Below are 25,165 nucleotides of genomic sequence, written 5' to 3' on the forward strand. Positions count from 1 at the left end.
CTGAACAGATCAGTCTGGAACTTACTGAATAACTCAGTATGTGATTATAGCCCTTGGCGAATTGTCTGAAAGTATACTTTGAATTGCCTATAGATTTATTTGTTAATCACAGTAGTTTAAGCTATTTACAAGATCTAGCACATTGCAAGCCTTCATCTACCATCAGATTTTATTTCTTGCTCAGATTGTTCTGCCTTATGTGACTTGAATAACAATTTTCATACAACCCCTAGATTTCTCATGGAAAATGCATGTTCACCTGTGGGTAAATCCATAAGCAGGAAAAACCAGTTCATTGAAGAATTAGCATGGCTTTAACTTGTGTGTACGTTCATCACTGTCATCTAAAAGCTGGTGAGAAAGTGGCACTGGAGCAGCTTTGATGTGTCTTCAGGTGGATAGAACTCAGCTCAAAGGGCTTGTAGCTACTTAGTTCCTTGTGAAGAAGCAATCTGTGGGTTTGCTTACACTGAACAGAAGCAGGCTTAATATTCAGAATCATCCAGTTACACCAATACTAGCCTGCCCATACACCACTTTACATTGGTTTAAACTTGGCAGATAATCCACAAAACACTGCTTTCTTGGTGAACAAGTTCAGTTTGCTGGTTCACTGGGGTGGGAAGAAGCAAGAAATAAAAGTAATTAAATAAATTACCTTATAATAAACACATTGTTTTGCAAGGACAGCTACTGGGAACAGTCATGGCACTGGGAGATCTCTTCTAGATGAAGATGCTATAATTCAAGCTGAGGAGTACCAGTGCTGCATGAGGGGCATGGGGCTTGAAAGATGATGCTGGGCTGCTCCAACCTTCATGGATCACAACAGTCAACAAATCATATCCTCACCTTCAGTGACTAAAAAGTCCTGTTAGAGAAGCTATACAAAAACACAACAGGAGCCCACCAACACCGTGCCATAAAACGGATGCCTTAGCAGCTGATCTGTGGCAGTTGTCACTTTTGATTACATTGCAAGGGTTGCCATCAGCCAGTTAATAATGGGATCACAGCCCTGCCAGTTTCCTCTTATCTCCATATCCTCATTATGTATTTATGCTGTGTTGTGTGTGATTACAGAGTAACTGAGCAGCCAGAATTGTTATGCTTATTCCAGAATCGAATCTTTTTCAGTTTATTACGTGAGAATATATACCTTAGGTATGAAAATTGATCCATCCTGTAAGATAGGAGGTATTTGGCTGTGTTGTTCTGGCCTTCTGCAAAGATCTGAAACTTTGCCAGAATTTATACCAGGAACGGATTTGTTCCAATGATTAAAGTTGAGACAAGATAACATTTTGTACTTGCAGATGGCACAGAGGAACAATGGGGGCTGATCTTGTAGCAAAGAAATTAAAATAAAATGTCAGTTAAATTAGTTAACTTACATAGCCTGAGCCAATGTGAGATGCTTCAGTGCAGCTTAAGACCTTGAGTTACAGGATAAAAGCAGACCCAGTGATCACATCACATCACAGCAGCCAGTTCATCTGCAGCTCTCTGCTCCCAGCAGCAGGGAGGATATGGCATCATTCTTTGTGCTGGATCGTTCTGTTTTCTGTGATGCATATTCACCAGTATTTAAAATTATTTTGATTAGATTTGCAGCCAGAGATACTCATTAAAATAGCAGGTAGTGGTATACGTTTTCTTCCTCCCTCCTGCTCTGCTTCCTGAAGTTCACTGTGACTTAATTTAGCTACAGCGTTGAAGGTGTGTGTGAAATACGGATTGGATGCTATGTAGGTCCACAAAGTAATTTCTTTTGCTTCCTGGAAGCCAAAAGACAAGAGATTTGTTCAGGGCCAGCTAATGACAGAGAGAGTTAACTGAAGTGACATCTTGGAAGTATGGATGTGTTGCTCTTCATAGCAGGATACAAACAATAACAGATCCAGGGTATGAATTACTGCTTGACTCCCAGTTAATACCAGATGTGTTTCTGGGAGTAGGCTTCATCTTCAGTTGTATTTGTGAACCTTTCTGTGTGACACCATGCTATTTTCACATTATTCTCAACATGTAGTCACTACGGATGCTTTATTTTATGTGAAAATAGAACTTGTTGCCTTGAACATAACCAAGATACTTTTCCCCAGTTTTTAATGTCCTAGAAGTTTCTAGATTTTAATGAGTCTTAACTTCAAGTCAGTTTTGAGTGGGCCAAAGTCTGGCTCGTGAGGCTTGTATGCTGTCTCAAGTACTACAGTTCTACATGTATCATTTAAGTTTTCTTTAATTTCCCTGATCTGAGCTCTCTCTCGGCACCCCTGGTTCCCAGAGGAATTGTTTTCATCATGTTTCCAACCCTTCATTTTCACACATCTAAAGCATCATTTTGCTCTTCTAAAAACCAGCATCTGTCTGTGTTCATACTGAGCAAAATGAAATAATAGGGGCAATGGCATACCAATTAGATCACTAAAGAAATCGCAGTTGGTTGCCATTTCCAGGAGCATGTAGTACTTCTACAAGACAATACTATTATTACCTTACGTTTGGAAGTACTGCAAACTCTTTCAACAACTTTCATGGATGTTTGCCTCAGAACTGAATGACTTCTGTTTAATTTAAATGTAAATGAAAGGTACATAGTGTTTAAATGTTTAACAGACAGAGAGGATTTTGTACAGAGAGATCATTCACTTACTATGTTCTGTAGTGGTTATTATTAATTTATTGCCACATCTAAATTCCTTAATCATATTCAGATGATATTCTACAGATTTCCTTTCTTCCCCCTCCATTTAGATGGCCTTTGGGAAGACTTCCCAAGAACTGTGCCAGCTTGGCATCTGCAAGATGCTGCTGATCTCCTAAGTCCTGGCTGGAAAATAGCTTCCATCATTAGCAGAGCGTAACTAATGCCTTCTAATACTTTCTTTGCAATGAGTAGCAAGATGGAAATGAATGGCAGGCCTTAGTGCCTGCAGTGTTTCTGGCAGACTGTCTCCTCAGGAGTTCCTGGCCTCTTTTTTTCTGGAATAAACTGCATATTTGGAAAGAAGGACAACAGGGCTTAAAGCTTGCAGAGGTTTTAGAGGGACTGGTCTCAGCTCTTGAAAATTACTGGTACAGTTTTAAAGCTAAGAATAAGAGGGTTTGTCTGCATCTTCAAAGCCTCTAGTAGGTTATACAGCCATTTATTCATAGGTGTTAACAGTACTTGTAAAATCTGCATTACTGGTAATCTACATATTATTCTGCACGTGCCATGTAGTGTCATTATGGCTTTTTATGTACTTCACGTCTATACAGACTCTAGGCTGTCCTTTTGTAATTAGAAAATCTTATTCTTTAAGAAAAGAGCAAGATAGGATCAGGTCAGTGCTTCTGTTACACATACCTGTGGTAAAATCATGCCATTCTCCCCCTCCTGGGCCTGAGGACACCCAGGTGGGTAAGTAATAACAATACAGCTATTTTAATCTCCTTCAGTGATGACAGTGATTTGAACAAGTTCAACTTTCTGATCTGATTTTGTTTTCTACAAAATAGCTACAAAGTTGGGATCACAAAAAAACCCGATCATCTTGGCTGTCTGAATTGTGTCAGAATCTTGTTACAGGTTCTTGTTACAATCTCTTTATTTAATTCATCTGGCCCCAAAAAAGCCTATTCTATCTTTCATCGCCTTTCCAGTCTGCAGTATTCCTTATTTCTTATATCTGCTCAAATTAAGAATTGTGGAAATTGCTTTTAGTGCCATAACATTATATATATATTTATCTTGAATCCTGCTGAATTTCTCATTATTTTTGGTACTCTGACTTGCACAGGGATCCTTAGCCTGAGAACATGTGAATAGTACAGACAGTTCATTCTTCATACAGCTCAAGAGCTCTGAATTTAATCGTGTATATGGCAAGTTTGTCAGATTAACAGATTCTTCAATTTTGTTTTGGCTGCTGCTGGTAGCAAGTAAACAGAGATAGAAAATACACTCATCTAAGTAGGAACTGGCTTCAACTCTTGACAAGATGTAACTACAGAAGTGATGGTGACTGCTGCAGTGAGAGTTGTAAACCAATATTTTCTTGTATACCAGATTTCTTGGGGGGACACTACATGATCACTTCCTGACCTCTCAAATTAAAGCTTAATTTTCTTTCTAATCTAAAGTGAAACCTATCCCTACTGGTTTGGAGTGTACTAAATACCAACAACTTTATATGTATATGTGTCCTGCTTAATTCATGCAAAGAGGAGATGAATTCATATTAACAGGGACTGGTTGCTAACTAACACTTTCATTCAAGATATTGTGCTGAACATAGAATATAATATACCATAGCACACGATATGACAGCAGAAGCTCCCCACGTAAATGTACCCTCATACGCTATATTTTATCAAAAAATAATTATTGAATTTGCAAAGCAACTGTGTCATAAGTCATTTCAAGCCTTTAGTTACTTACTATAAAGAAGCTACATAAATAATTACTGATTCGCTGACAGCAATTAAGTTGGCCTAAGAACCTAGGATTAATAACACACTCTGCTCATTCTCTGGAAGAATAACTTGTATACTATTTCTAAACATTATATGTCTTTGTCTTGGATTATGATACGTGTCGGCTCATCCTGGCCAAAGGAGCTATGAAAATGTAGCTAAAATGGACATTTTCATCTCATTAAATTGCTTTCCCTTAATGTTTGTTTTTTTTTGCAATAGTCAGGATTCTAGGGAGTCAAAGTTAACTTATTAGTTTAATCCTGGAAATTAGTTGCTGTAGGTTTTGCTTATCAAGATCAATGGATAATAAAAACCATTTTGACTTGAATGAGATTTCCTTTTGCAAGGATGCAAAGACAATACTGAAACCAATTTGACTGTTGCTATTTTAGAGACTGAAATTCAAATACAAGAGCATATAAAATAAATACTGCACCAAAATCTCTGATAAAGGGAAGTTTGTTGCTATGTAGCTATAGCTGTCTACAACCTTGTAAAGACATAATACATTAAAGGCTTAAATGAGGAATACCTGTTATGTTAGGAATGCCCCCTCCCCCCAAATATTATTGTGAATTGCATTTTACAGAAAGGAATAAGGAAACATTTTTGGAAGCTTCTAGCTGATTCAGGCATGTGAGTCACATCATTAAGTGACATGGGGGCAAACCCACATAGCTGTATCTTCAAAAACATCTTTTGAAAGTAGTTGGATCATAGTTGCTTTTTGCACATTTTGCTGGGTATTCATTTGCATTGAGGGGTTAAGCATACTTTAATGTCTTTGCCCATGTCAGTTGAACTTTAAGAGTTGTTCAGTGCCTTCTACTACTTGGATTTCCATCTGCCAAGTCACTCACGAAAGCAGGATTTAGTTGCTCAAGTCCCTTGTGATGCTTAGGGCAGTGGTATGAAAAAAACTGAATCTGGCTGCCTAAAGATGCAGCTGGGTACTCAGCAGCATATTAGAAAATACCCAGGTTAGGCTTGAATTCAGTTTAAGCAGAAATCACAAAAGTGCCCATGCTGTTTACTCAACAGGGTCTAATTGGTACATGGAGGCACTGATCAAATGCCGTCTGTAAATGAAGAGAGATTCTCTGTATATTGTGCTGAAATGTGTGTGTAATTGCAGGAAAGTACCTGCAGAAGAAACAGCCAGGCCAAAAAGATAATGCTGTGCCTTGTGCTGTGTGAGAGCTCCTGTGCTCTTGAGACTGCCCAGTGCCACCGCCTGCTCACACCACCCATTCACGTCCCATGCGAAAGATATGAATACACTAGCTCTCCTTGCTTGTTCTATGTTCAGCATTGAGCAGCTTGCATTGCTTGAGAGCAGATCACACTGTATCCTACACACTGTGCCCCAACACTAACTGCCCTGCTTTTAGCAGTTAAAAGAGTCAACACCAGCAAGTACTCCAACTCATTCTGTTGATAATAATTTTGGTTGCTTATGCCTGCCTGGGAGAAGGGTCTTAAACCAGAATGTCAGGAAGCATGGGAGCTGCTTGCTCTTTGTCCCAGTAATAAACAGATTTTAGATTGTTCTATTAACATTTGGCTGTTTGCAGTTCTGCTTTTATTCTGAGAGGGGCCTTCACTTGACTTTTTAACTCTAGGTTGCACACAGTCCCCCTTTTGTTTAGAATAGAAATGAGAAGCAGGGACCTGTTGAATTAGTTGGAGAAACTCCACTGCTGCTCTGATATTCTGCTTCTCAAGGTCTGCTCAGGCTTTTGGTGGGGGCTTAGAAGAAAGAGAATAACCAAGATGTATTCTATTTGTGACTTTGAGCCCCCTGAGTAGTTGGGGATGTAGGTCATAGTCACCTGTGAAAATTCCAGAATCACGCTCTTGATTTGAAGCTGAAGAAGGTTTGATCAGTTTTAGAAGCTAGAGGATTGTTCAGTGATAGGAGTTCAGTGACTGCATAGAGCTTATTCCAGCCTTTCTCCGAGTTTGACTCTTAGGATAAGGGTTAGGTCTCTCTCTGTGATTGAATCAGATTTTTAAATATTGACAATAATCCTGAAGTTTTATGTAAATTGAAATCTAGCTTGAGTAGGTAAATAGATGCCTTCCTTGACAGGGTCTGTCAGCAGTATTTCCTTTTAATAAAACATCTGAAATTTAGCTTCTCTGGAACTATCAAAAATTTTACTGAATCCCACCCATTGCATGAAGCCTATATTAGGAAATTAAGGAACTGAATTAATCTGAACGTGTTAATGCAGTTACTTTATCCTTTCTAAGACTTTTGATAGTGTGACATATGGCACCATAACCTTCAGAAATGGCAGTATCCTCAAGGAGGAAACCCTTAAGAATGGTCAGGAAGGGAAAGGCAAATCATTAGCTGTCATTTGTGACCATAGAGGAATTTTTTACAAGTACCTATTACCTTTGGGTTTTCCTTAAAAGAAACAACCCCCAAAACAGAAAGTGCCACCGTCTGTTGCTTTCAAGGTTCTTCCACATCTAAACTGTGTATGTTTGGAAATGTTCATATCCACCTCAGTGTTTCTGGCTGTGGCAAGGTTGGCTGTGCAGATGAAGAGGTACCTGGTGCTTCCTTAGCTGGGCTGGTCACGCAGACGTAGGATAGCGTAGGTCTTCTTCACAGGAAGGAACAAAGCTGCCTTTCCTGAGACCTGGGCTCAAGTACCAGCTCCAGTGCTTTTTGTGTGACCCTGAGTAAGGTGGATTTTCCAAGTTCTTCAGCTATTAGACGAGTCTGCATTTTACAAGACTCATAAATTTGACTCAAACATGAGAGCTAGTATAAAGGTTTTGCTTTTTCTTCTCTTTCCTACCTGACCTGCATTGGTGATTTTAGGGGAAATTAAGGGACCTATTAAACTGTGGATGAACAATATTAGTTCTAGATATGCGTTCTTAATGTTCTTTAGTAATTTTGATATTATTATTACAGTTCTCTTTATTACTGTATTACGATAGCACTGCAAGGCACTAAGCAGAAATTGGGGCTAGGAGTACTCTGTGCACCTAATGTATACACAGAGTAAACATTTGATGCTCTAGCAAAAAATGCATACTTGCATTTTAAAACTAGGTGCTAGAGAGGGATAACATCAATAAATGTGAGAGAATGGCAATGGAGGAACAGTGAGACTTCACTAAAAGTGGCAGTTTGGTTCAATTCCTACCCTTTTAAAAATCAGTTTTGCACATTAGTATTTTGTGAGCTAAAACGTGATGTGTGGGTGAAGCAGCCTCACTGGGATCACAGACTTGTAGTTGTGAAAGGGCAGAAGGGGAGTTATTTTCCATAAGGCATTTATTTCCGTTTAGATTTTGTAACAACATTAGGTACCCACTTTTCCAAGAGCTGTTTTTATAGTTCTTGGCTCTAAGGTCCTTTTGAATGAAGCTTTTTGCTTCAGAATGTCCTGGACTGGGCAAGGCTCCAGTGTATTTGTTTTGTAACATATTGCTTGGATAATGTGACCAAGGTGGTTGGTTGAGGCTTTTTTTCCCAGTTTGCCCTGGAAATAGACTGTTTGACAAGTTCTAATTAGAGAAATACTGGTCTATGAAGGAAGTTCTTGTACGAAGACACTATGAGGTGGGGAGGGCTATATTGCGATGTTACTAGCAAGAGACACTGAGCTATGAATTTACACTTCACTGCCCTGTTTTGCAAGACAGAGAAAAGAACCTTTATGAAAATGATCCTGGGGAGATACAGCCCAGTCAGTGATGTTCCTAGTGCAAACACTGATACAGTAATTGTTTCATCATGCTCTGAAATGATCTGAGAGACAGGAAAGTATTATTGTTTATGTTAGAGAAGTTTCCTGTTTATACAATCCAGGACAGTTCAGTGGTAGAGAAAATTGATTGTTCTTTAAAAATCATAAGGGTAGAACGTTTTTTATTTAAGAAGATGCTATCAGTAGCATCATCTTCAGTAGCCTTTGAACTATTTTAATTCATTCAGGATGAAACCAGCCCAAGTTGCCCTTCTGATCTCTGAGGGTATCTACTACCATATGCACTTTCTTGGACTATGCGTGTTTGAGATAAGGCACTCTTAAGTTATTTTGATTTTGAAAAGGAAATAGACAAAGGCTTTTACATCTGAATTCAAGCAAATATGGAATGGTACAGAAAATTGTCTTTATGCCAGACTGATGTACCTTTTTAGTTCACTTTGTTCCACTCTAGAGACTCTAGTGTGTAGTGGCAACAGAGGGACAGAAGTGACCTTCTGAATAAGATTTCTTGTCCTGCCTTTAAGCCTTACCTTTCATATTTCTATTGGAAGCATTCATTTAAATAGTTCTCAGAACAGATTCATCAGAGTGGGGTAAATGATTTAAGGCTGATGGACTGCTGTGTAACTCATGGTGGGGTTTTGTTTTTTCCAAGGTTAAGGCCTTGTTCCTGAAGTACAGTTTTCTTCATGATAAAATGCAATGTGAGGAAGAGGTTGCACTTCAGAGGATATATAGCTTGCTGCAAAATGTTAGTTTTTCACCTCTGTATTTCTAGACTGCCTGGTAATGTCCCTCATGTATTCATTAGAGAGTGGATGGATCAGCGTGGCACAAAACCAGAATAAGATTTACACTAGGAGATGTGAAAACACAATACTGAGGTAGAGAAAGGAATTCTTTTCATGTATGGAATAGAAATACTCTGAAGATACAGCATCTGTGCTTGCTTTCTGCAAATATTTTTCTTCCTCCTCTTACATTTCCATTTGGAAATTGCGTTTCTGCATAAAGGCCTTGTAATTTTTCCCTTTTTGAAGTGAAATGGCATGTACTCTAAATGGATGTCTTAAACAGTAATGGCTTGAGCTGGACTCCTTGCTGGTGGCTAGCGAACCACAAATACATACTGAGCTGAGCAATGGGAAAAAAAGATAATCACATCGTTTACTTGAATTGAGCATCAAACTTTGATGGAAGGGGGTCTGTTTGTATGTTTGTTTCCCAAGAACATTTGAGTGTTTGACCTGAATACAAAAAGTAGTTCTGGAAGTGTGGGGGTGGCTTACTCCAATGTTGGAATTCTTACCAGAAGCAGGGTTTGATACACATCTTTCTAGTTCATTGCATGTTCTATCACATAAGAAAACACATCAAATAAATGACTGTTTCTCTTTGGTTGTTCATCCTCCTAAGACTCATTTACTTGAAAAATCAAAAATGCCCAAGTACTGGCAGCATTTGTAGGCATCCTGGCCTTTCTAATCTGGGTTTGCAGTTTGCAGCAAGATTGTAGATAAGAAGAAGTCAGATATTAGGGCCAAAACACCTTCGATTTTCTAATCTACAGGATTAAATGTATGTATGCATATTGATATATACTCATGGGCATACACAGATCCCTAAAGAGCAGACTTGCATCTGACTTACAGTTTGACTTATAGGTAGGAAACAGGAGTTCAGCTGAAACAGACAACCGAGGTTATATTAACTTAATAAAAAATGTAGGGTGTAACTCAAAATCCAACATCTTTAACAGAAGTCAAGTGATTTTCTCATTTGTCTGGCCAGCTTCTCTCAAGCTCATTACTCTTTCTTGATTAAATCTTTTCTAATGATTTTTGCCTGGATGAGAAGTGGAGAAAGGGTAGTCACAAATCACTCCTTAGACAGACTCTGACAGCGATATATATGACTCATTTACGTTCGGCTGGATGCAAGTCTTTAAGCCTTCTTAACTATAAGGAAAAGGGTATCATCGGGAGCAAATAACCTAAGTATGTAAATTCTAAGAAGGGAAATTTCTACCGTGTTATAGCTGGCAGTAATAAGGAAATTGGAAAAAATGTTGCAAGTTTATGAGGAATAAATAAAATAGTGAAAAACAGAACCAGTCTTAGAATACTAAACATTGAAGTTATCACAACCCATTTATCTCATAGAATTTATGTATTAGAAGGAGAACAAATAAGCAACTTTGCATCTTTGGTGTATTTCTGTAACTGGACTCCACAAACAGTTTGGTCTGTGAGTTGGACCACTTGAGAATGTTTAATAAGCACCTTTTGGCCTGACTAGAGTGGCATACATAGAAAACTCTTCTATTCAAGACCAACAGCTACACAAGCTTTTTGATGCAATCAGTTCTTTCAGTGAAAGATACAGGTAAATCTTCATTTATCCAAAGGATACTGTTCTTACTTCAGCAATAGTTGGGAGGGTGGGAAGGGCTCCACTTTCCTTTAGCTCCTCTAGTAAACCTGTGCTTACATAGAATGAAACATGTGCTAGGTGCAGAACAGCAGCTTTCCTCAGTTTGCCCTTCTAGATAGATGGGAGGCAAAATTATTATTTCTCCCATCAACCACCTGTTATTTTTCTCTTTTACCTACTTCTCATAAGACTGATGGTAAATGTCATGTTTCCTGACAGAGAACTGGGCTTGCTCTGAGACATGCTTTTCTCACACTTATATAAAATAACATTTCTTATTCTGTTTGCTTTGTTGCTAGCTCTTATCTGTAATTTGGATCATAAACCAGGACTGTCTTTTTCCAGGAATGCTGACTGCTGTAATGGCTGGTAAATTGTGAGGATTACTTTCCTTCTTCTTCTTCTTCCCACCCACCCTCCCCCCTCCCCTTTTTTTTCCTCCCCTTTTGTTCTGAAATTTTGATGTTTCAAAATAGATTTGGGAACTATTCATATTCTGTAGCAAAAGCAGAAGCAAAAGTCTTTTATCCTCTTCATTTCTGACTGCTGTGTCTGGTTGTTTTAACATGTTGTCATTCCCTTTACTGAAAATTAGGGAGGGCTCTTTTCAGTGCTACTGGTGTAAGTCGAGGCCTGATCTGGAGCTTACTGCTGTTAGTACCAACAATTTCTGTCATCTTCTGCTGGTTCTGAATACTGCTGGGAAAGTAACTGTACAGTGAGGGATTTGGGTCCTTCACCCAAGTCATAGAAGGGAAAGAAAGGGCCTGGGAGAATGAAGAACTGCCCACTGTAGATCAGGTTTGAGAACATCTAAGGGTCCGGAAGGTGCACAAGTCCGTGGGAATTGGCTGACCAAACCATCATCTGTCAGATCTGAGAAGTTGTGGCAGTTCGGTGACATTCCCACTGACTGACGTAATCCCCATTTTTAACAAGGGAAAAAAGGAAGACCTGGGGAACTGCAAGCCAGTCAGTCTCACCTCTGTGCCTTGCTAGGTCATGGAGCAGGTCCTCCTGGAAACTATGCTAAGGCACATGGGAAGTAAGGAGGTGATTGGGGTAGCTTTAGGATGATTTAGGGCCAGGTGATTTAACTTCAGTCATGGACATTCACAGGTTGTAAATTCCCGTGTAATTCCCAAATTAAAAGCTTTATAGCGTATTTTCAGTCCTGCTAGGAGAGAAATGAGACTGGCATATTTTAATTGTTTTCATAGTTACCTTATAATTGCACAAATTAAAACATTACATGGAGTCAGTCGTCATGTTTTGAAAATAGATTTCTAGGTAATAGGTTTATTTCAGTGCTTTACTGTGGTTTAGTAAGTTATTATTCACCCTCGCAATGTCTTTCTTTCAAACAATATCATTAACATGCTGGATGAAGTCTTCCTGCTATTGTTCAGAATTCCTGTCACCTTTTCCATCTCTTGTGGCAGCATGAACATCCATTTAGGCTATCTACTCTTTTGGAAAATAACCCTGTAAGTTTAAGTGTACATACAGCCACCAGTACCGTGGGGTTCTGGTTTGGATTCTTGCCTCTAGGCATTGTATAAATATTTGTGATTAATAAAAACAGGTTATAGAGCCACTTCTAGAAACTCCTCTTACTAATCATAGTGTCAGCACAAGGACCAGCAGGTAAACTCAGGGGAGCTGTATCACACAAAGCTTTTACTGTTCATTTTTCACTGAGTTTCCACATCCATCCTACTTACCAGCAAGGGGTCTGGCTATTACTTTGTATTTATGCAGCCTTGTTTCTTGCTAGCCCCTAAACACTACTGTCATCATCAGTATTATTTGCATTTATAATAATAATGACTAGCTAATAAGCACTGTAAATACTGCACACAAAACTGCTCAAGAGAATACTTTTCACAGATTAGAGCACAGTTTACTGTTCTGTCATTAAGCCTTCCGATACCTCCTCAGCTGCTAAAGAGAAGTGAATTTTGGTCCAAGATGTGGTGGATTTTACTACATTCATCATCTGGTAGATCCATCAAGGGATTCCCCTCATGCTTATGATCATGGTACCTCAGCTCCTAGAACAGCAAAACATCATTTCTTACTGACTGAGGCTCAGGAGGAGTAATGTGAGACCAGGAAAGTTGGGGTCTCTGGAAGCAGTTTGAGGGAATCAAGTCCAACCAGTGGTAGAAGGTGGAGTTCTGCTGCCTGGGGCAAGTTGCTAATGAAAAGATGCTTTTCTGGTATCTTATGGCAGAGGAGCCCTGACAAAGCCTTTGCTAAGGGGTCTTGTGATTTCTTTTGAATGCCAATGAAATTATTAATAAGAAGATCCCTTGTAAGTGCTGCTCTCAGTTTGGGTTGCCATAGAGACTGCAGACCTGCTGTTAGCACAAGCCAGACTTGGGGAGCAGCCCCCGTGTGCTTGCTGGGGTTGAGCATGTTCTGTGGCTTGGAGGAAAGCGCAGCAGATTGAAGCTGTGCATATCTGAGGCAGAGTAAATCAAGATGTTGTGGATGTCGGGATCGAGGGGTTTCTGCTTCAGATAAATCCTTTTTCTTTTTTTGCTGCACCCTTGCAGACTGTGAGAGCAGAGAGTAATTAAGTTGCAGAGGTGGCAAGAAGCATCCAAGCAGAGCGTGCCTCAAGTCAGGGATATAAGCCAGGACCTGGACAAGGCCATGTTCCCACAGTACTCTGCTGATTTTTAAATAACAAAGGGGAAAATAACCTTTATTAATGGGAGTCTAGTCATCTTCCAATGCCCGTTGTGTTTGCAGGGAATTGGACCCAGTGACTGGGATTTCTGTGATCCTGCCTCCAAATGGCTTTAGAAACTTCTGGGGCAAAGCATAGTTTTGCAATATTAATTGTTTTGTTAGAGAACCAGTTTTAGTAAATTCAAACCAGCCACTTAGAAGTTTGTGCCCTTGATCTATGTGGAGGAGAAAAGCTTCCATAGAAACAGCTATCTCAAGAGCCCCAGCATCCATCACATGCCAAATTCAAAGCATAAAAGCAAGTAAAGCACTGAGAGGTGGTGATTGAGGAGCAGCTGCCCATCAGAATGTCAGTCCAGCCCAGAAGGAAGCCGAGGGCCAGAACAATCCTGAGCCAAAGAGCAGAGGGGGGGTAAGGACCTGAGTCAAAGCCAGCAGCAAGGCTGTAATGTTGGGAATTAGCTGCTGGAGAAGTCAGGAGATGGGCTCTCGGGTGGCAGGAGTTGCCTGACTAATTGATGGCAGTTCACAGCACTTCAGGATGTACTTCACAGAGCCATCTAGGCTCATGGAGAGGGTGCTTTCAGAAAACTCTCAGCCAAGTATGGATTTCTGTAAATGAGTGTTTACAAATAAGGCACTTACCACCGGGGCTTTACAGATAGCCACGGATTCCTCTTTAACACATAACCTCAATCTCCCCAGCCAGGCTGAGCAGTGTCAGATGCAGATGTTAAAAGGAGAAAGTGAAACCGTAGGCATTGCAGAGGTGGATGTTTGCAATACCTAATGTAAGTGATGGCAAGACTAAGTGAGAAATGCCTGAGGAGTTAAATAAACTAGAGAGGTGTTTATGGGAAGTAACCAGTTTGAAAGAATGAACAAGACCTGTGAATGTATTTGATCACTATAAGCAGACACCAGCTGCCTCACACATCCTAGACAAGTATGGTTTGACTTGTAAGTATAAACCCCACTGTCTAAACCCCATCATCCATAGGAAAGGTGTATAAACCCCACCATCCTTAGGAAGAAATAGCAGAAGGTAGAAGTGGAAGTAACACAACCTCTTCCCTATCCAAGTCCCAAAATTAATACTGCAAAAGCAGCAGTGCCTGTAGACCATGTAGGAGGTAAATGTCTATAGTTTATTCCATCTGCTCTGGCTTCACTTGGATAGATAATGCCAAATAAGTGAAAGAGAAACATGTGGGGAGTGACTACACAAGCGACTAAACCCGAAGTTGTTCTTAAAGCATTGTGGGAGGTGCATCGTGGTAATGATGCACTTGAGAAGAATGTTAAGTGCCAAACAAATAACTGGAATTCAGGGGTTTTGAGTAGGTTTATTTTACAATTTCCTGACCTGAAAGTACAATTCAAACTGAACGTGCAGTAAGGATCAAAATGCAGTTAGTGGTCAGATGAAAACTGAGGTTTCAGACTGCTCAAAACCAGGCTGCTGTCCATTTATGCAGTTCAGGAAGGGGCCATAGCTCTGATCCAGCTTGCATCTTATTCAGACATAAGCAGACATCCTGGTTACACAGATGTGTTGTTATGCTTTAGTTTCACTGTTATCGTGTATGAGAATTTTGTTGTTTTCTGGCAGTTAAAACTTGAAGGGGTAACAGTGGGTTTGGCCATGGCAGCAGGTGAGCAGCTCTACTGTGCTTAATGGGAGTTTCTCATTTAGCAGATGAGTAAATATCTTTCTTTTTGGCACTTCCCATCAGCTCTGCCCCTCGCAGACACATAGCTCTGTTCCCTTGAAAAGGGAGTTAATGTGCTCTGTGACCTGTGAGCAGACCCTGTGTCCCCTGTGTCTGCAGGGATGTTTCTTAACTAAAATCAGATGGGTTTGGCTAGGCTCCTACTGTGCTGGTGGCAGGGAGAGTTTGAAGATCTGTATATGCAGTGTGAGCGTTGTACATTACTTCCACAGAGCAAAGTGAGTTGCTGTGTCTCAGATACAGAATGAGGCTGCAGTGTGCCTTTGTATTACTCCTTTTGCATGGCAGTTTTCTGGTTTTGGGGTTGGGTTTTCTTTGCTTTTTCTCCTCAAACTGCTTCTCTTAGTTCTTACTTTCTCATCTTGGAAAGTACAGTGATTTGCAAATTACAGTACACCAAAGGAAACTAGAGTTTAGCTGTTTTGAGCTTCCTGATGAGCATTTCTTGTAGTGCCATTACTGAGGCTGTTATCTGAAAAATGGGTCTATTAAATGAAGAGCTTTGATATGTAGGAAGAAAATTATCTGGTATTTCGGTATTTCTTTCCATGTTAAATTATTGTGCTGATGCACATCCAGGAGGGACTGTATTTTTCTTGCAGAAAGAACAGTTAGATGTTCATAGTACCAAACATTTACCTAATAGGAAGATGCTATTAAAAGTTCTACAAAATGTTTTGTTGTTTGTCATTACAAGTTATGGCTAATGTAACAGTTACAGAGGAAAGGCAGGCTGTTGGTTCACAAAGTTTGCTCTGCACACACACGTGAATTTAGGTATTAGGAAGAAGCTCTTCCCTGTGAGGGTGCTGAGGCGCTGGCACAGGGTGCCCACAGAAGCTGTGGCTGCCCTCCCTGGCAGTGTTCAAGGCCAGGTTGGACACAGGGGCTTGGAGCAAGCTGCTCAGTGGAAGGTGTCCCTGCCCGTGGCAGGGGTTGGAGCTGGATGAGCTTTAAGGTCCCTTCAACCCAAACCGTTTTGTGACTTTCTGACAGCAGGGTGGGAAGCAGAGCACAGGGGAGCGAGTGAGGCACTGAGTGATGCTGTGAGGGAGCGGGCACTTGGTGCCATGTCAGTGCCAGGAGCCCAGCTGGGGTGGGGAGCCTTGCTTTCAGCCTGCATGCAAGACTGCTGTGCTTCAGGAAACAGGACCAGGGGTGTTTTTCTTGTCTCATGCTTTCTTCCCATTGCCTTAGGCAAGGCCTTCTCTGTGTGCCAGCTTTTTGGGCTGCTGGCACCAGGAGCTGAGCCCCAGAGCAGAACTCCAGTTGCAGAAGGCAGCAAGTGCTGGACTTCAGGCTTTTCAGTGCCTGGCTTTGTAGGGCCTGCTCTTTTCATGGGTTTGGTCTGGATAGACTAGAAAATAAGTATTATTTCAGAAGCTGCTTTGATTTCAGCCATCACAGATTTAAAGAGAAGATCATAGAAGTGACGTTTGAAATCGTGGTGCAACTATTACCCTTTACTGTCCACTAAAATCCTCCTAAGTGGCCACTCTGCTCTTAGGATGGCAGCACACGGCATGAGTGTTTTATTTTGCAGCACAAATGTATCCTGTATCGAGTGTCTGAGGCAGACAATTCAGTAAGTGTAAGCAATAACCGATTTTGATATAAACAACCTGTACACTGGAGACTCTTCAGACAAGCAGAGAGCAGCTTTCACACGTACCTTCCAGCTACGTTGTAGAACAGAATGCAGGAATCCAGATTTGTGACCTCTGGGTGATTCCTGCTCCCCTACATGAGGAAAAAAAGAGGAAGGCTGCACTGTTTCACTGTGGTGGCTTTTTGGCAAACACATTGACGTGACTTTTTCTGTGATGATTCATCTTCCTTAATGGGTTTGAGAGAGGGCAAGTTCCTTGACAGTATTATGGAAAGAAGCAGCAACTGCTGTGGCAGAGAAGAGGTATAGGGCATGTAATAGGGCTGGCTCTGCAGCTGTGCCTGTAGAATGAAATGCTGTGCTCTCCTCTGCAAAATGTAAGTGGTGCAAATTTGTTACTGCTGGGCAGTCTCTGGTTTTAATGGGGGAGGGTCTGTCCTGAAGGTACATAAGCAGTGAAAGAAAAAGGATGATACAGGAAATGTAATACAGCCATGCTAGTGAGGAGTGCATGTTCCATGAGGTAATGATGAAGCATTTACTGATACAAATGTGGGGGGTCAGCACCTGACCCCATGTCTGTGTGTGCATGCGAGGCAGTGCAGAGTGCTGCAGAACCCTGCATCGGGTGCTGCTGAACATGACCAGCACTGGCAGCAGGGGAGTCTCTGGGGTTTGTACTGACCTCCTAGCAGCTGTAAGGTCTAGGGGCTCTTGGTGAGAAGCACGGTGTGCTCTGTGCTGTGCTACACACCTGCTGGCTCAGGGCATGGGAGGATGGTGATGTCTGTGCTGATGCGGGACCTGCTGTTGCTGCGTGGACAGTTGGTATGTCAGGGGGTACACGGGTCTTGTTCCCTTTTCCATTCTCTCATCCAGCATCAGCGCCTCCCCAGCTGGTTGGGGTAAGTTAAAGCAGCAATATCCTTTCTATAGCAGACTTTGCCTCAAAGAGCCACTGGAGTTAATGGGTGTATCTATCTATTCAAAAGTTTGTGCTCTTCAGTAGGGGTTCTCGTGTGATATGTGTGTGTATGGCCAATGTGGTCAAAAGATGAATATTCCAAGGAGGTTTGCCAGTCAGTATTTTCAGAGCACTGACCAACGCTTCCTTACTGTGTGTAGGCTCTTTCACATGAGCATGATTTAGTCGGTTATTAGTTGCTGGTGTTACCAACATTTTACTCAATTTTCTTCTCCACACAGTGTATATCATCTGCACACCGATATTCTCTGGGTACCGTTTGCCCTACACAGAAGTTCTGAAATCTTTAGTTAACTTTCTCAGGCTGTGATTGAACACTCTTCCTAAAACTGATGAACACTAAAGGTTTCAGCAAGCTGCTTAGAGAGTTCCCAACTTAAACTTACTTTTTGCCAAGTGATAATCAGCCACTATTTCTGATATCCCCTTAGTTTGAAGTTATAAGAAATTATTTACAGCATCACTACCAATAATGGATAGTCTGGCTTTTAAGAACTGATTCTGGGAGACCTTTTCATGCTGTACGTTGATTTGCTGTTGCTAGCAGGCAATACTGAGCAGCCTTTTAGGCATATAAAAACATAGCACTGAAAAATACCCCTGCACCATGGGGTTGAACTTGCAGTGTTCTATTGACTGTGTATTATGTATTAAAATTTCAGATGTATAATCTCAATGCAAGCTCACCAATTGTGGAACACAGTCTACAGATACTTTTGCTGTTGCTTCAGTCAGCCATCTGTGCAGATATTCACAGATGCTAAACCTCAGATCCTAAAGCCTCCCACACAGTCATCAGCAGAGTGTGTGAGACCAGCGTGAGGACAGAGCTTTGCCCTTTTTCCTCTATGACCACATGCCCATACATCCCCCCCCCCCCCCCCCTTAATTTTCCTTTTGGACATGGTAAAACATGACAGATCAGTGACACACAACTGGCTAAGTGAGAAGACGTGCTCACATTTCATTGACCTGTGCAGAATCTGAATCAAGAATGCCAGGAGGGAACATGCTATAGTCAATATAATATGAATTTTAAGTTGCCAAAATCCTACTGCGTAAGGCCCAGATTCCCAAGGAACTCTTTGCTGCTTAACTCAAGACATTCTTCGGAGGGCAAAAGTTTGGTTGTGTTTTATAGTGCGTTTTCCTCCAGCGTATTGTGAGCTGGGCACAAACTAAATTTAAGGCTTTTGCAGTGACAGTTGCTCATTGTGCTGCCTTTATTTGGCTTGAACTGTTTTCTTCATTATTCCATGTTCTGCAGTAGAGATAAACAAATCTTACGTTGGAGAATGCTAAGGGACATGTGCAGTGCCCAGTGAAGCCTGCTTTTGTACAGTATGCACAGAAAATTCTGGTTGCCTTTAGTGTATAGGTAAATTAGCCTGAGAGTGCTTTGTTGGGAATTACCTTTAGCAAATTAGCAGTTGGTGATGGAGGCTCTTTGGTAAAGATGCACTGAGCAGTGCTTAAAAGTGTCTTATGACTCAATAGTTCTGTCCTGTGTCAGCACCTGGTGAAGATGCTGATGTCAGTGGTATATTTAGTTTTGTAATCACCCTTGACAAGGTGAAATCTGGCCCCTGAATTCCAAGAACATATGGGATTATTGAGAAAGAAAATAGTGTGAACAAGGGCAAGTATAGCAATAGCTATCCATGACATACTACACTGACTCATCCAAGCATAATATGGATATAATGAATATGTTTTTAAAGGCAAACATGATGTAAAGCAGTGCCAAAATTATCTAATTCATTATCCTGTCATGAATGAAAAATGTTAAAAATACCCTCTATGTTCCACAGAATAGCAACAGAGCATTCTTTCGTGTATGCCTTACAACATGGTTCAGAGGGATACAAATGAAGAAAAGGTTTCTTTGTAATAGGTATTAAAAGATGATGAAACACCTTTCTCATCTGAATTCCAACCTTTAATTTTTCAGGATATAATTGGTTATTTTTCATCACCTAAATCCCCTCCTATTTAACATCTCATCATCACCCCACCACATATACACAGCAATGCAACATAGAGGAAGCAGCTGGCAGCCTATTAATCATAATAGAACTAGCTTTTACCTTGAAAAGGTGTCATCTACAGCCCTGCACCCCTGTGATGCTGCGTTTGTGGATCTCTTTGTTCTTTGAGATACATCATTTGTGGATTTACATTATCATTTCCAGATAAAAGTGTAGTAGTCAAGCTTTAATACAGTAGGCATTAATTAAAAAAACATCAGTTTTTGTAATGCACGTCATTATGCCCGTTGCCCTGCTATAAAGTGACTGAGCAGGGCATAAATATGTGATGCAGTGGCTGGGGGGGGACAGGGTGAAGGTTGGGGGCCAGCCATACAATCCTTTTGTTCTCAGCACTGCAGCCAGCAATAGGTGAAAGAACAAAACCATTGTGTAGCATTAGGATTTAATAATAAATACTCTGTTTGTCAACTGTGAGTTTCAAAGCAGTTTGAACAAAGAGGGCTGTATTGTTATTGTCATTTCACTGGTGGGATAAACACATAGTCAGGGAGTTACTTGCTGAAGGTCACTGAGCTGGGCAACAGCAGAGCAAACCCCCGATGTTCCTGACACGCTGTCCTTTCTGACCATGCCTGCTGTGCTCCCCAGCATCCAAACCATGGATGGTAGTGGCTGATTGATAGCTGCTACAGTTACTTGGTTGCAGGAGAGTGCAAACTGCCATGGAAAATTAATTATCGTGTGTGCAGCAAAATATCTGTCCCCAACTCCAGCAAACAGAGAAGATTTCTGAAATATGTTGGGGTTTTGGGGTTTTAATATATATATTTATATATATGTGAAATGTATGTGTCAGTGTATATCTGACTTTGTGTATCTATATGGAATCCTAGAATGGTTCAGGTTGGAAGGGACCTTAAAGCTCATTTAGTTCCAACCCTCCGGCATAGGCAGGGACAGGGCAGCCACAGCCTCTCAGGGCAACCTGTGCCAGGGCCCCAACACCCTCATAGAGAAGTAAATAAATATAAATGTATATGTATTTTACACTCGTACACACACTGCTGAGAGTTTTACCCTCTGTGGCTGAGACGCAATCTGTTTGTCATGTCCATAAATCGAATTTTTTTACCTAGGAACTGACCTTGACTAGGTTACTGAAATAGTTGGGTTAAAAGAAATAATCTGCAGCAGCTGCTTCATAAAATAGGCTGCTTTCCCTAAGGGGAAGGAATGACTTCTCTCAGTATATTCAGTGGGCATTAACTTTTATACAGTTGGCACACCTGATGTATATAGCAGGACTTCTCATGTCAGAAAAGCTCTGCTTGTTTAATCACCACCTTGGTACTCATAGGGAGCCATAATTGTTATGCTGTTGTTTATAATCCATGTCAAAAGAATAATTTGAACAAATGCAAAGTTCTTTTAGGAAAGTAAGACTTCTTGTTTATTTTGAGGTGAAACCCAATAAAACTAAATTATTTTACTACTTACTGGCAAAGTCATTCTGGCTACATTACATGTTTTAAAACTCACATCTCATTCAATTAAGATTTCATACCATTGACAAAATGATGCTGTCCTGAAAGAAAAATACTGCAATAGCTGCTATATACAAGCCATAAATAACCTGCAAGATTTTCAGGCTTCAAAAGGCTGAGGGCAGGAAGAGATTGTTTAAAGATTCATTTGAGCATTTCTTATTCAGTACATTTGTTGCATTCAGTAACAACAAAAATACATTAAATCAAACAAAAGGAGTGGACTTAGATGGCAACAAAACACATTTGTGCTTTTGGACTTTTTTCACTTGTTTATCAAACCCAGAAGAAACACTATCCCCAACCCAGTATTCCAAATGCAGTGTTCCACCTCCTTAACATCCCGTGCCATGAACAAGATAAACTGCTTCATCACATCGTTCAAAAGTTAAAGCACGGGATGCAGGTTATCCACAGTGGATCTCAGTGGATACAGGATAATAAATGCTCCCTCGGTATTTAATACATCTAAATCACATTCAAAAGTAGAAAGCCAAAAATGCTCTTCTTTCTTGGTGAACACTTTTTAAGTCTGCTATACCTGGATGAAAACCAGATTTAGCCCTTTAGAGTGCTGTCATTTGTATGTTGCAATTGTCATTTGTTGAGTTTTTTTTCAAGTGGACCTTGGGTAGTGACGCAGGGGACCAATACATGTATGAGCACAGGAGGAAATGCAGGCAATGAAAATCGGGTAGAGGAGAATATTGTTTAAAACTAAGAATTTGTTTTAAAAAAAGCTTTTATGTCCTGGTTCATTCACAGACCTGTTTGTGCTATAACACAAAGATTGGAAAGGATCAAAGAGGGTTTAAATCTATAGCCATGGTCACAGTGTAAAAAAGCAAAACAAAACCCAAACCCCAAAATAAAACACACAAAAACCCCACATGTTCCAATATAAAAAAATATGCTTAAATATGTTGTCTGCACATCTGCACACGATACAAACACTGAACTCTGTTATCACAGTACTGTTCTGTTGCAGTCTCCTCCATACACTCAGAGAGCTCCTTCTTCTTTGTCTTTTTTTGGGAAAAAAATAATCATTCTCAGGCCAAGAACAGCCCCTATATTTACACAGCTGTGGGACATCCAATGCAGAAGAGGCAAGGAAAAAGCCATGCATAAAAACCAAAGTAAAGACACAGCCATTTACATACTCAGCTTTTACTGACCTGCCTTTTAGAGTTCGTTGTCAACAGGTTGAGTAATTGAGCAGTAGGAAACACAAGCAGCCTATGTGTTTCATGCATGTGTATGTGTGATATACGGTATGTCACATTCTGTTGCAGCTGCATAAATTCAGCATATATCTGGTGAAACTAAAGTAATTTCTGTAGAATACTTAAAGATGTAGCCTCAGACAGATTTGAGTTAACTGTGAGGTTTCAGTTTGGTGGCCGTACCAACAAGTCTTGGCCAGGAAGAGGAGAAAGCAGAAAAGATTGCTCCAAACTGAAACAGATCATTTTTTTTAGTGTAGGAAGGGATTTGGTCTGATCAGAAATGAAGTGCATTGATGTTTTCTAACTTTCAGCTCCATGTCTTCTGGATGAAACACGTCCCTAAATTGAGTTCAAATTGATAAATGGTTCCTGTTCCTCACAGATCAATTTACTTTTATTTTCTTCTTCACAAATTTACTATCCAATACACAATTTCCACCCTGCACATTAGTGTGCAAATATCTTTCCTCTTGGAAATCAATAGCAGATGTCTTGCTAGAGTCACTGGGAGCAGAAATGGCCTGAGCCACGGAAGATACAAACAATTAATTAAGAAAAAAAAGATCAACACAAAACCTCTTAGGCAAATCTTCAACCTCTTTTTTTGCTATTTCCTTTCCTTTACTATTTTGATAGCCCAGTGTGAAAAGGAGTGATTCCAGCAAATCAGTTAGGGAGACAGCTACTGCGAACAGGGAAGAGCTGGGGCTAAGGAGATGTGGCTGCAGAGCCACTCTGCATAGGGGGACTCATCTTTGGAAATTGCTCTGGAGCCCCTGGCCGCTGAGTAAATCCCAGAGCAAGACACATATTTAGGGGTTCTGACCAGCTCCAGAGCTTACGTCCTGCTTTATCTCTGTCTGGAAAGGTGCATCATTGGTGCTCCAGAAACCACCTCTGAGAACCTACAAAACACCGGTCAAAAGAAAAATTACAGTGGTTTTTTTCACCTTAGAGATCCTTCATAGCAGTTTTAAAGCAGAAGCTATTAAGTGCTGAGCAGAGTTTAAAAACACAAAAGACTCTGCAGAGACCTATTTAAAAGATGCCTGTAGGTAACAATACATAGACTTCCTTGTAGTCCGGCTGTCTTCACAGTATATCATTGTGTTACATTTTTATGGTTGGAATTCAGTGTCTTGATTTAACCAAGAACAGAGGAAAGATAAATCACAGTGCCAGAGTTTGATTCCAAAAGCTACAGTGCATTTGTGAAATGCACTTAATGGACAGCTGTTGATTGCATCCAAAAGCTTCAGGCAAAGCAATACAAATACTTTGCAATATGTGAGCAGATACAGATCAGTGATAGAAATGCTGTGGACCGTTCTAGGATACCCTTAGCCACTTCTGCCTTTATAAGTAGGATGTAAACAGGAATATCTAAAATACCAGTAGGCCACATATAGGACATGTACATGTTACAGGTGCTGTTTATGTGCATAGAGACATTATATGTGTATATTAGTTTAGCTAATTCCATGCCCACGCTGGGAGCTGGGTAGGTGGAACAGGCTTCTTTGCTCATATCCTGGATTCCTTGTAGCATTTAAATTAATCACCACACTATGTATTTTGAATAAGCTTCCACTTTGATAATTGGATTCTGTAAGGCAATAAATGTAAACAGAGTGCACAGCAAGACCAGAATAGCCCCATTACAACATCACAATGAGAAGCATTTCATTTTAAAGCATAAAAATTCACCTTTCCAGAGGTATGTTGCCTTTCCTCTGTTCTGGGAGCTGGAATGATGCAGATAGCAGTAAGCCCTTTTTGCATACCTAGTGTTTTCATTGTTGCTGTCAAAACCATCCAGTGTATTTCTGTGCTAGCTATTATTACATCTGTTGCTAATAGCCAAGTGGTAGAAGGCGTTACAGTTTGAAGGCAAGCAGATGAGGGCTATTTACTCAACAAAACAATATGGCAATTTCCAATTTGTTAGGCAGTGATCAAAAAAGCAGTTTTCTACTGGTATCAACAGTGAAGAAAAACTGGTGGATTCCGTGTCAGAGGTCCTGAATGTATGGCTTGATTTTTCACTTAGAAGCTGGTATTACTGTCAGACTGCTGATAGATCAATGCGGTTGCCTGAATTGGTGCTTTTATCCCAGGTGTTCAGCTTTGTGGGGGTTGTGCCTGGCCTGTTCCCAGTCATCTGGAGAACAAAACAATATTGAAAATAGATGTATTTTGCTAAACCACTTTTATTTGGATGAAGTAAAAGCTTGAAGACATTTATTTACATTACAGAGTTGTCACAGTCTTGAAAGCATATGCCATAAAGGGTTTTCAAACAGGTATTGCCACGATCTAAAGTGATTGGCAGTGATCACTTAATAATACCTATCACTTCAGAAGTCTGGTTCTTTATAGAAATAGATGTCTTTAAGGAGAGCTAGAAAAGCATATTCATGTGTTGGCTTATTTAAGAGTTTATTCCTCAAGCTTAAATGTAAAAGTGCTCTATCAAAAAGCCATCATCATCAGACAAATAGGTTGCCAAAATGCTGCTTGAATGCATAATGCAAAGTCCATTACAAATGGTGGGAACATAAACCTTTGTTTAATGCTTGATATTTTACCAGAAATCGAATTATTGTCCTTTGCTTTCAAAACATATTGTAGCTGCAGCTTAATGCTCACTGATTGTACCCATCTACACCATGCGTTAGGTTAGGCACTAAAAATACCTGTGTGCTGCCTTGTGTCCTGTTCTGTCTAACAGAATTTA

The 25,165-nt window shown here is 40.5% G+C and overlaps 1 protein-coding gene and 1 long non-coding RNA gene across 4 annotated transcripts in view; one reads left to right on the forward strand and one right to left on the reverse strand.

The window, feature by feature from the left end:
* The window catches only part of LOC133275880 (uncharacterized), a 61,527-nt gene that overhangs the window by 29,870 nt on the left and 6,492 nt on the right, over positions 1 to 25,165 (forward strand). The gene's annotated exons all lie outside the window — the stretch shown is intronic.
* The window catches only part of ADGRD1 (adhesion G protein-coupled receptor D1), a 140,557-nt gene continuing 139,391 nt past the window's right edge, over positions 24,000 to 25,165 (reverse strand). For all 3 annotated transcript variants that reach the window (XM_061466146.1, XM_061466147.1, XM_061466145.1), the window contains one exon: positions 24,000 to 24,589. In XM_061466146.1, the coding sequence (XP_061322130.1) occupies positions 24,494 to 24,589 (96 nt within the window). In that variant the 3' untranslated portion in view covers positions 24,000 to 24,493. The remainder of the gene's footprint in view (positions 24,590 to 25,165) is intronic.

Source organism: Pezoporus flaviventris, unplaced genomic scaffold (genome assembly GCF_033815535.1).
Source record: "Pezoporus flaviventris isolate CSIRO_AGI_PZ_B2104156 unplaced genomic scaffold, CSIRO_AGI_Pfla_v1 ptg000041l, whole genome shotgun sequence".
Taxonomy (NCBI): domain Eukaryota; kingdom Metazoa; phylum Chordata; class Aves; order Psittaciformes; family Psittacidae; genus Pezoporus; species Pezoporus flaviventris.